General features: G+C 41.0%; 2 protein-coding genes across 4 annotated transcripts in view; one reads left to right on the forward strand and one right to left on the reverse strand.

The window, feature by feature from the left end:
- The window catches only part of LOC120360895 (uncharacterized), a 94,849-nt gene that overhangs the window by 62,253 nt on the left and 20,111 nt on the right, over positions 1 to 12,485 (forward strand). The window contains exons 3-4 of the mRNA XM_074379796.1: positions 1,199 to 3,685; positions 9,993 to 10,034. The gene's annotated coding sequence lies outside the window, so the exon portion shown is untranslated. The remainder of the gene's footprint in view (positions 1 to 1,198; positions 3,686 to 9,992; positions 10,035 to 12,485) is intronic.
- RALA (RAS like proto-oncogene A) overlaps positions 4,958 to 12,485 on the reverse strand; it is an 81,106-nt gene continuing 73,578 nt past the window's right edge. For all 3 annotated transcript variants that reach the window (XM_003930757.4, XM_074379799.1, XM_074379800.1), the window contains exon 5: positions 4,958 to 6,951. In XM_003930757.4, coding sequence (XP_003930806.1) covers positions 6,829 to 6,951 — 123 coding nt within the window. In that variant the 3' untranslated portion in view covers positions 4,958 to 6,828. The remainder of the gene's footprint in view (positions 6,952 to 12,485) is intronic.

The raw sequence follows: 12,485 nt of genomic DNA on the forward strand, positions 1-12,485 counted from the left end.
GAAAGAAAGGAAGGAAGGAAGGAAGAAAGAAAGAAAGAAAGAAAGAATGAAAGAAAAGAAAGAAAGAAAAGAAAGAAGAAAGAGAAAGAGAAAGAAGGAAGGAAGGAAGGAAAGAAAGAAAGAAAAGAAAAGAAAAAGAAAACTACAAAATTTATGAAACAAGTTCATTTATACTGTGACAGTGTGTAAATATTGCAGTTCTTTCAGTAAGAAAGAAACTAAAAACAAAGATTAACTTATGAATATGTTCATATGAAGAGACCACATTGGCAAAAGAAGAGAGGTGTGTGGACAATCTTTCTATTTTACCCACTGAAAAAGCTACCCCATTTTCTCACCTCTCCAAACGATAATAATAGCTAAGATGTACATACCACTTAGTAGGTCTTCATATGCATTCACTCGTTTATTCCCTATAACTACCTATGAGGCAGGTAGTATTTTTCTCCCCAGTTTACAGATGAGTAAACTGAGGTTGTTAACAATCAGCCCTGGCAGCATGGGCCTTGCTACTTCACTTTGTCATCATCTAGCACTTTCCGTGGCTTTTGAGGCCTGGCTAAAGGCCAGTCTTCCTAGTGCACCCTAGAGTCAGCTTCTTCATGCACCCTAGAGTCAGCTTCTTCCCACCAGCTAAAATTGGTGATGCTGGGTTATCTGCAGCTGTCTGAGGCTGCCATCACTGAGATTGCTGGCATCCGGGCAATCTGGGTGACTCCTGCCTGGTCCACCCACCTCTGGGTTGTTAGATCAGAAGTGGGGGCTTGTCTCTCACTGGTTTGTTCCTCTTGAGAGTTACTCAGAGAAGTGAAGAGATCAGTACCCTTGAATGGAAGAAGGAGGTACACAATACATGAGTCCATAGGTCAGGAGAGATCTGAGCTGCCAACAGAGAGGTGGGAGCTATCTGCAGAGAGGGTACTTGAGGTGAGGAGCCAGCTTAGGCAAGTACCCAGAGGGATACCAACATCTCAGCATGTGGCAGAGGACTTGACGTGATTTCCTTAATTACTTCTAGTTTGTTATTCTCCTTGCATCCAATTGTGTTTCCATAATAGAAACTGCAAAACCCTTAATTACGGCAAAGTTCTGTAACCTTGTCTTTGGGAATAGTGAGGACAGAGGGAAGCTAAGAAATAGGGTAACATTTAGCAGATTAGGGTAAGTCCAATTTTTTTCCTATTTATTTATTTTTCAGACGGAGTCCTGTACCATGGCACAGGCTGCAGCGCAGTGACGTGATCTCTGCTCATTACAACCTCCACCTCCCAGGTTCAAACAATTCACCCATCTCAGCCTCCCAAGTAGCTGGGACTACAGGCATGTACCGCTATGCCTAATTTTTGTATTTTTAGTAGAGATGGGTTTTCACTATGTTGGCCAGGCTGGTCTAGAACTCCTGATCTCAGGATCCACCCACCTTAGCCTTTCAAAGTGCTGGGATTACAGGCATGAGCCCCTGCGCCTGGCCTATGGTAAGTCTATATATATTTTAAAAACTGATGCCTGGAACGGGAAGGAGACTAGCAGATTAGGGTACAAACCTCCCAAGATCTACTGGAGGGGATAGTGAAGTGACCAGGGTGAAAGAGAGGCAAGCTGAGTCCCTAGGAATTACAGAAGTGGGAAGTGAGGTGGAGAGAGGAAGACCAAGAAGCCAGACTAGCTCAAAGAGGAATGAGTTAACAGAAGAATAAGCACGAGGACTCAACACAGAATACAAATTTAATAAGAAGTCATTTTCTTTATTAAAAATTAATGACATTATAATACCATTTATTAAGAGCCATGTGTTTGGCACTTTTTGTAGTGGTTTCACATTATTCTATGGGCATCCCACTGAAGAAGGGTTTACAATCCTCATTCTACAAATGGGGAAGCAGAGGCTCTGAAACATCTCCGTGTGAACTGCTAATTAGAAGCTCTGGAAATTACCTGTGTTCCAACTCAGCCACTTCCTCACTGTGGGACCTGGGGCATGTCACCTCATCTTGAACACTTGAAAGAGACCTGGCAGCTGAGAGACCCCTCTGACTGGGAATCACAAGACTCTAGGGGTTCTAGGGGTTCTAATGTCCCTCCACTGCACTCTCCCCCCACTCCCTGAATTCTGTCAACTTTAAACAATGAAGTTCAGAAAATGTAAATAAGCCTAGAGTTTATTTGAGAGCAAAGATTGAGGATGGCCACTCAGGAAAGGGCTGCCTCCAGAAACAAACGGTGTCAACGTTTCCAAAGTGAAGTTGTTTCAATTAAATAGGCAGAGATGTGGACGAACAGCAGGATTACAAGTGTGCATGCAAGGTGCATACACACAGCAAGGCATTTGGTTGGTTTCAGATTGCTACATTCCAAGGAAGATTGTGACTGCGACGAGGGGCAGTGATCTAAGGGGGTCTTATCTTGGGTGCTGGTCTTCTTAATTATTTACAGTGGAAAAAAGGCAGAGGTTGCCGCTGCATGCTACATGACTCAGGTTGCATACCACATTCCTCTGAAGGCTCAGAATCATGTAAAGGTTCAGCAGTTTTAAGTTGGAATTCTTTTAAGTTTGAGTGATTTAATTTCACAGTTCCAATATCCCAATTTTACAGGTAAAGAAACTGAGGCCAGCAGCAAGGGCAGCAAGGGCAGATCTAGCATCCAGGTTCCTGCTTAAGCACCTCTGATTCTGTAGCGGAACCTGCTTGCGGAACATCACAAGCGGCTCCTGGGTCTATACATAAAAACTGATGTCTGAGCGAGAAGGAGACTAGTCCAAGGCGGTGATGACAAAACCAGGGCCCGCCAGCGGCTTTGATGTCCGGATGGAGGCTGGGCGCTCGCCTCGCCGGGCCTTCCTTTCGTGCTAGTGCTGAGCAGCGAGTCCACAGCAGGCAGGATCCGCGCTTCCGGTTTCCCGGCTCTCCGGGTGTAGCCGCCTCTGCCCTGGGGGATCCCTTCTTCTTCAGCAGCCCGGGGAGGCCCACGTGGGCGGCTTAGTTGGAGCCAACTTGCAGTTGTCACGGAAACCTCCTCCTGCGTCTCCAGGGACCACGGAGGGATAGAAAATAGCCACCAATGAGATAGCGGGGATCTCGTGACGTCACGGTAGCTGGGCAGGCTTTACAGAGTTGGCGGCTAGCTTGGTAGATCCCGGAGTCTCTCTGGCCGGGGCTTGGGATTCTTGTGCAGGGTGAGGAGTAAGAGTTGCAGACTGATAGACGCAGCTTCTTCGCCTCCAAGGTGTCCCAAGGCACCTCCTATCAAGTTCCTCCAAAATACACCTCTCTCCTCCCCTCACCTGCTCCTCCTCCTGAATTCCTTTTCATGCAGGCACCACCGTCTACTGCAGGAGGAGCGGCCCTTGGGTGGGGGAGACTGGAAGAGGAACTGGTGTTGGCAGAGAAGACTTCCAGGGGAAATCCTGTTCCTGGCTTTCGCTTCTGCCGGGGCAGGCTGAGTGGGGCTCAGGCAGCGATGGGAGCCCAGGAGAGGAAGGACTTTTCCTAATTGGGGAGGGTGGGAGAGGAAAATCCCACCCTGGAAAATGACTCCACTAATTGCAGTATGCATGGCAGGAAAGGGAAGAATTCGCTGGAGCTGAGTGGCAGGGAGCCTGAATGCCACCTTGTCTTGCTGGAGATGACAAGCAGTGAAAAACATGGGTCTGGAGCCACAGAGCCCAGGCCGGACGTTCCTACAGGTGGGCATCTACTCACTGGTATTTGGAAGGAGGGAGGGTATGAGGGAGGACTTTGCCAAGGATTCTTTGTGCCCCAAACCTGTGGTGTGCTTCCTCAGGTGGCCATAGAACCTGGCTCAGTCCAGCTTGCAGAGGATCCCTGGAAGGAAATCATTCCTCCTTTCCTACTCAGAATAAATAAGAACTAACTATGAGCCAGGTCCTTTCCCAAGGCCTGGGGATGCAGTAATGAATAAGAGAATAAGGTTTCTGCCCTCAAGGAGATTGGCTCTAGGATGCATTAGAATTTAAATTCCAGCCGGGCGCGGTGGCTCAAGCCTGTAATCCCAGCACTTTGGGAGGCCGAGGCGGGTGGATCACGAGGTCAAGAGATCGAGACCATCCTGGTCAACATGGTGAAACCCCGTTTCTACTAAAAATACAAAAAACTAGCTGGGCGTGGTGGCGCGTGCCTGTAATCCCAGCTACTCAGGAGGCTGAGGCAGGAGAATTGCCTGAGCCCAGGAGGCGGAGGTTGCGGTGAGCCGAGATCGCGCCACTGCACTCCAGCCTGGGTAACAACAGCGAAACTCCGTCTCAAAAAAAAAAAAAAAAAAAAAAAAAAAAAAAAAAAAAAGTGCTGGAATTACAGGTGTGAGCCACAGTGCCCACCCGGGGCATAGTATTTAACATCAGATTCCATATTGGTATTAAGAATGTGTGCACACAGTGAGATTTAAAATTATGTCACTTATAACTTAAATGTGCTCATTCTAGCACTGCTTATGAGTTACAAAATTAAAATGAATTGGATTTTGAAAGGTTGTTCTCTATATTGGGCCAGATTGTTTCTAACTCACAGGCTGTTCAATAGTTAATTGGCCACACTTTCCCTCCAGACATCAAATGCTGGCCTGAAGCTTGGTGAAATGGTAATAGGGTGTCATGCCTCCCACAATTTGGAAATTCTCTGGGGGTCATTCTGATTAGAAAATGAATATAAAGCTGTCACCTATTCATTCTAGAGTTTAGTAGCATTCTAAAAGTAATGTACAAATCTGTCATTTCATGACCGCACAGAGTATCTTCAATGCATCTGTACACGAGTCCTTCCATTTCTGAGCCTTGATTAAATCTGAGCAATGCTGATACTGTTTTTAGGAAATTTGGCATTACACAAAATAAGTCTCCAAACTGAGAGTTCAAAAGATGTAGTTGTTTGGTAAAGATGCTCCAGTTGGTACATTTGCATGTTACACATTATATTGTAAACATCAAGTAACACCACAAACATTTTAAAAAAGGAAGTTTATTGGTCTTTAAATGGCTCAAATTGCAAATAAACAAATTGGGTAGTGGCATCAGCCTAAGACATATGATGCATCTTTGTCAGTTGGCTTCATAGCACCTCAGTACCCAGGAGAGGAAAGGTCTCAAAGCAAAGTCACAATGTTAGTGGTTAGGACCCCTGGTTAAATAAGACTGTAACGAGTACACATGGAGATTGCTGGGCCCGCTGGCCAGTGTTACACTGGTAACTTGAATTCTGCACATGGCATAGCCTATGAGAAATACGAAATGGAAGATGTACATCTCAAACCCTTTAAGGACAAATATTTAACATGAGAAGCTGGATGTAATATCTAAAGAGTGAGTTCCTAAAAAGCCTATTTTTAACTTTACATACACACCTGTTACCTGGAATGCCTGAACACATCTTTGACCTGTTGAAATTAGGACTGAGCAAAAAGAAAAAAATACTGTGTTAAATCAATTGTCCTAGTTCCACTGCAAAAAGGAAAGAAAAAAAATCTGAAAGTGGCTTATTTCCCACTGAAGTTATGTCCCCAAATAGTGTGCTAGAATTCTTCCAGCAGGAACACCACACAATGGTGACACAGCCTAATGTTTGGTCAGTGTGTGCCACACATGTTTTCTGCACTGTATCCAGGTTTGACTGATGTTAACTTCTGAAAATGTAGCTACAGTGTTCTTTATTATGAACATAAGCAGACAAGAATACTAATAATTCCTGCACCAAACTGTAACTTCATGAATAAAATTTAGAAATGAACAGATGGCAAGCATGAATATTTTCCATGAAGTGTTCTAGTGCAAAATGCATTAGCACTACTGACATTTTCTTCCTGTGCCCTGCTCCCAGGAGATTAAAAACTTAACACTTACATGCTCACCACTGGCAGAAAGTAATCTCCAGGGACCAGCATCTTAGAGAAAAGGAGGGTTCATTCAAAAGTAACTAGTGCTGAATCCTCGCAGTTGAAAATGATCTTATAAGTATATGCTGGCCCTTCATTTAAAATGACCTTGCAGTTTATTAAAAGTGATCAAAGAGCTCTGGAATCTTAATTTTCAAGAACCAGAGTATGGCACACATTTTAAATTTGGACAGTTACTTCTCAAGAATCTTCTATACAAAAGCTGTACTCCATGCTGGGCATATATTTTCTCACCAGGACACATGGGGCAGTGGACCCCTGGTGTCAGTAAGAACACACCCAGAATGATATAACCGGGTATTTTTCAGTTTCTAAATTAAGGCATATTCAAAAAATTCCATGTACAAGTTTACACCACTTTTCTAAGTTAATCACCAGGTAATTAAAGCAGATTCACAGATGAATTACTCTGTTTAACTATATGCAACAACCATGCCAATAACTTTTCTTCTAAGTTTTGCATAATAATGGTTAAAAAAAAGTGGTACAGTTTAACTATGATGTTCACAATTGTCATTTTTCAAGGCAGTAGAAGACTAACACATTTTAAAATGATATAAAATTTAAGCTTTATAATAAACACCAGAGGAAGTCACCTTTCCTCCTACTCCCCAGCCCCGTCTCATTTCTTTATTTAATATTTCAAGAAAGACTGCCCGAGAAACACAAGCTCACACGCTACATTCAGGACCATGATAAATGTAGGCAATTATGAAATAAGTTGAACTCTGCTTCTTGGTGAAGCCACATTAATTTCTTTTTAAAGTAAATTTGACTTTCATTGCAGTTCCAATTCATGCTTTTAGTGATATACAACAATTTCCAAAATGTTAAGGTAATTTCAGTCAATTAAGCCTTCAATGGCAATGCTTATAAATTATATTTATTAGTATGGTCAAGATAAGAAAGGAGTTTGGGCTTTGATTATAAAATGCAGCATCTTTCTCTGATTCTCTTGGCTAAACTTTTCCTCTTCTTTTTTCCATTCTTTTCTTTGCTGTCTTCCATCTTTCTTGCTCGAATCTCTCTCATTAAATCAAAAAATACCTAGGAAAAAAAACAGGACAAATCAAGCAAATAGACCTATGAACTTAGTACTTCTCCAAATCATAGCAGTAAACTTTGGAGATAATAGAGGAATAAATATTTAAGAGCTTTTGTTTGGGAGTAGAGAGCGAAAAACATAAAACTAAAGCCTGATTTTCCTACTATCTTGAAAAAAGAAACCTAGGAAATTTTCTGAATTACACCTTATGGTAAAAATGTTCATATTTAATAAAACCTGATCTTTCTGTTCCAGTTTTCATGACAAAAATTTAAAAAGTGCTATAAGGTGATGATAGCCCCAAAGACAAAACTCAATGAATTATATCTAAGTGCTTTATAATCAATAAATGTATTTTATTAATTTGTATTTAATAATATACACTTAATTGCTGGGCGTGGTGGCTCATGCCTACTTTGGGAGGCTGAGGTGGGCGGATCATGAGGTTCAGGAGACTGAGACCGTCATGGCCAACATGGTGAAAACTCATCTCTACTAAAGATACAAAAAATTAGCTGGGCATGGTGGCATGTGCCTGTAGTCCCAGCTACTCGGGAGGCTGAAGCAGGAGAATTGCTTGAGCCCGGGAGGTGGAGGTTGCAGTGTGCCAAGATCATGCCACTGAACTCCAGCCTGGTGACACAGTGAGACTGTGTCTCAAAAAATATATCTATATATCTATATATTTATATTTATGTATGTATACACACATATACACTTTTAAATTTATATTTAGTAAATTGATTATATTTCATAACTTAGTTTCTTCAGCTCCATTTTTAGAAATGAAGTTGACTTTTCCTTTATCATCTTGATACCAGACACTACCAAACAACTTTGTTACTCTATATTTGAGAATTTATCAGTTTTCATTTGATGTCTAGGAACTGGTAAATAATGAGATAGTAGCATAGTAACTAAAAAAATTATGAGTGTAACAATTCAAAGTTAAATTTCAATAACAAATTCCTCTGTTCTCTAACACAGAAGGGTCTGGAAGGCTACACACTCACACTCCACATAAACACCTGAGAGTGTATGATAAAAGGAGGAATAACTTTATGATCACTTTTGAATTCTGGATTTTAAAAAGTTTTTACTTATAGAATTAAAAAACTCATTAAGACTAAAGTTAAGCAAGAAATATTAAAGTGGTAATAACTGCTGTGAATAAAGAAGTGTGTTTATATCATGTCTGATGTGGCCTTTCCTAATGTGCCTCTAGTTTTCTAGTGAAAACTAACTGAAAAAACCAAGGTGAAGAATAGCAGATAGAGTGCCACCTGTGTGTGTGTGTATGTAGGGCAGGAGTACATAAGTGTTTGTCCTTGCACAAAGAACAATGAAATAATAAACCAAACCCTAATAATCAACTTCATTTTCAAGAAGGAGAGAGGAGAGTACAAGGAAGAGTGAGGCATCTCTGAATATATCTTGTTACAGAATTTCTACTTTAGAGACATTGGTGTTTTGCATATTCAAAAATAAAATTAGGCCAGGCACGGTGACTCACGCCTGTAATCACAGCACTCTGGGAGGCTGAGGTGGGCAGATCACCTGAAATCAGGAGTTCTAGACTACTTTGACCAACATGGTGAAACCCTGTCTCTACTAAAAATACAAAAATTAGCTGGGTGTGGTCGTGTGTGCCTGTGATCCCAGCTACATGGAAGGCTGAGGCACAAGAATCACTTGAACCCGGGAGGCAGAGGTTGCAGTCAGCCAATATCATGCCACTGCATTCCAGCCTGGGTAACAGAGTGAGACTCAGTGTCAAGAAAAAAAATAAATAAGTAAAAATAAAATACAAACCCTAAAAATTGAAAATCAAATGAAAACAAGTAAGACTCGCCAGGCATTCTGGCTCATGCCTATAATCCCAGCACTTTGGGAGGCCGAGGAAGGGGTTCCCTGAGGTCAACAGTTCAAGACCAGCCTAGCCAACATGCTAAAACCCTGTCTCTACTAAAAATACAAAAATTAGCCAGGTGTGGTGGTGTATGTCTATAATCCCAGCTACTCGGGAGGCTGAGGCAGGAGAATCACTTGCACTCAGGAGGCAGAGGTTGCGGTGAGCAGAGATCATGCCATTGATCTCTTCAGCCTGGGCAACAAAGTGAGATTCCATCTCAAAACAAAAAACCTCAAAAACCCAAAACCCAAAACCCAAAACCAAAAAAAACAAGAACAAAAACAAAAAACAAAACAAAACAAAAAACAAAAAAACCCCAGAAAAAAACAAGACTGACTATATTCCAAGTTGGTGACAACAGTCATACAGAGGAATTATTTCAAAGGTCTATAAAACAGCATATAAAGCATTTATTTTAGAATAGATGCTAAGGATAAAAGTAAAAACAAAATTCCAATTTTAAAAACAACAACAACAACAAAAAACAAAGACAAATCTTAAACTTTTTTTTTTAAATTTTGGTTAAGACAGAATCTCTGTTGCCCAGGATGGAGTGTGATGGTGCAATCTTAGCTCACTGTAACCTCTGCCTTCCGGGTTCAAGAGATTATCCTGCTTCAGCCTCCCAAGTAGCTAGGATTACAGACATGAGCCACCATGCCCGGCTTTTTTTTTTGTATTTTTAGTAGAGATGGGGTTTTGCCGTGTTGGCCAGGCTGGTCTCAAACTCCTGACCTCAGATGATCCACGTGCCTCAGATTCCCAATGTGCTGGGAGGTGTGAGCCACCACACCCAGCCAAACTTCATTCTGTAGTTTGTTCGTGGCAGCAATGCTGCTCTTTTGGAACTATTTTACATACACTGAAGACTAATGCAAAGGAATTATGTTAGTGTAATTTGGGAACCAAGATTTTCAGTGTAAGAGAAAAGATGTAAGTACAAAATCAAAGAGGTAAACACATTTATAATGTTAAATTTGAATTGGAAATAACATGATCACATTATTTCTTTTCTTTTAATAATACCTATTTCCTAGCACTATTGAAAAATGATAACCCAACAGCAACAGGCAAATTAAATACCTATGCTGTGTCTGCTAAATACCTTTTTTTTTTTAAATTGCATTTTAGGTTTTGGGGTACATGTGAAGAACATGCAAGACTGTTGCACAGGTACACACGTGGCAGTGTGATTTGCTGCCTTCCTCCCCTTCACCTATATCTGGCATTTCTCCCCATGCTATCTCTCCCCACCTCCCCACCCCCGCTGTCCCTCTCCTATTTCCCCCCAACAGACCCCAGTGTGTAGTGCTCCCCTCCCTGAGCCCTTTGTCAGATGGGTAAACTGCAAAAATTTTTTCCCATTCTGTTGGTTGCCAATACCATTCTTCTTAAACAGAACCTGAGTTCCTTAGATGAACGGCTGATTCCTGATCTGAAGAAGTATAAATTTTAAATCAGAAAACAAGGTAGCTATCAAAAATGAATGGCCTGAGTCAAAAAGACATAGGACCAACATGAAGCAGCATAAATGATTAAAGGGAAAAACTGAGCATATCACACACACACACACACACACACACACACACACACAGAGTATGCAACAGAATGAAACACAATGATGAAATAAAACACATTAGTTCTTGCCCCCACTGGTTGTGATTCTATTTTCCCAGAGATTAGGAATTTCAAAAGATCTCTGTTTCAAGTCTCTGGCTAACTAGCTAGGGCAGGAGGTCTCGATTCTAACTAAATGTAATTATTAGAGTATTCCCAGTACTGCTTTCTAATGCAGATAAATCACTAAGAAATGGATACTATATGAAGGTTTAATTTCAAATTTTATTTTTGATTGAATTTTATCTTTTTAATTGACACATATTCACAGAGCACACAGTGATGTTTTAATATATAATGTACAGTGATCAGATCAGGGTAATAAGCATATCCATCATCTCAATCATTTATTATTTGTGTTGGGAATATTCAATATCCTCCTTTCAGGTATTTGAAACTATATATTATCTAGTATAGTTATTTGCAGTAGTATAGTACACTAGAGCACATTCCTATCTAGCTGTAATTCCATATAATTTAACAAATCTCTCCCTGTCCTTCCCATTCCAGCCTCCAGTATCCTCTGTTCTTTTTTTTACTTCTATGAAATCAACTTTTTCTTTTTTTTTTTCTTGAGACGGAGTTTCGCTCTTGTTACCCAGGCTGGAGTGCAATGGCACGATCTCGGCTCACCGCAACCTCCGCCTCCCGGGTTCAGGCAATTCTCCTGCCTCAGCCTCCTGAGTAGCTGGGATTACAGGCACGCGCCACCATGCCCAGCTAATTTTTTGTATTTTTAGTAGAGACGGGGTTTCACCATGTTGACCAGGTTGGTCTCGATCTCTCGACCTTGTGATCCACCCGCCTCGGCCTCCCAAAGTGCTGGGATTACAGGCTTGAGCCACCGCGCCCGGCCACGAAATCAACTTTTTCTAAACTTCTACATATGAGTGAGAACATGCAGTGTTTAACTGCCCATTCCTGGCTTATTTCACTTAATTTTCTCTAGTTCTATCCATACTGCCATGAATGACAGAATTTAATTATCATTTTCAATGACTGAATAGTATTGCATAGTGTATATATATCACATTTTCTTTATTCATTCTTCTGTTGTTGGCATTTGTATTGGTTTTGTATCTTGGCTATTGTGAACAGTGCTGTAACAAACAAATGTTGTTAACAGGAAAATGGCTAAATTATGGGAAAGCTTAACCATGGAATATTTTGTGGTTTTAAAAAGAATGGGATACATCTATATGCAGTGACATGGAAGAGCTATGAGATTTGTCATAAAATTTAAAAAAACCACAGAAATGTGCACTGTACATATAGATATAAATACAGTGTGTGTGTGTGTGTGTGTGTGTGTGTGTGTTGTGTGTGTGTGTGTGTGTATACATATATCTTATTAATATTAGGGGAAAAAACAAGCAAACACAAACTTCCCCTTAGAGATACGTATGCCTGCTTTTAACGTCTGGAAAGACACACCCGTGTTAGCACTGGTTACTAAACGGGAGGGGAAGGGAGTGAAATACGGGAGAAAAGTGACTCACTTTTCCTTCTTATGTTTCTGTATTATGAACTTTTCTTTACATAGTATGTATCCATGTATTACTTGTACAGTGAAAAAACCCAAATATGATATTTTCCAAAAAATACAGTATATTTCTACCAAAAGTCTCTCAACATAAAACTGATTCTCTTGACATAATAAATCACACTGCCCCTTTGGACATCTGTTAATACTAGCTCAACTTCTCTCTGTTCTGCCAAGATGTTTTTAAAAATCAAGAGCAACCTTGGAGTTGTGAATTAAGAAGCAGAGCATTTAGCTAGAAGAGTACTAACAAGGTCACTGAATGAATCCAGTGAGTATACAATAGGTTTGCCCAGATCCTCTAGCCTTAGGGTGATCCCTCTGTGACAAGCATGGCCTCCTGAGACATGCCATGCCCCAGCTCTGGTGGCTATGACACTTTTTCATGAGTAGGTTTAAAATCTACATCTTTGAAACTTTTAGCCAATGGTCTATGTGGAATCCAGATGAGGATAAGGCATGAG

Source organism: Saimiri boliviensis, chromosome 10, assembly GCF_048565385.1.
Source record: "Saimiri boliviensis isolate mSaiBol1 chromosome 10, mSaiBol1.pri, whole genome shotgun sequence".
NCBI classification, from domain to species: domain Eukaryota; kingdom Metazoa; phylum Chordata; class Mammalia; order Primates; family Cebidae; genus Saimiri; species Saimiri boliviensis.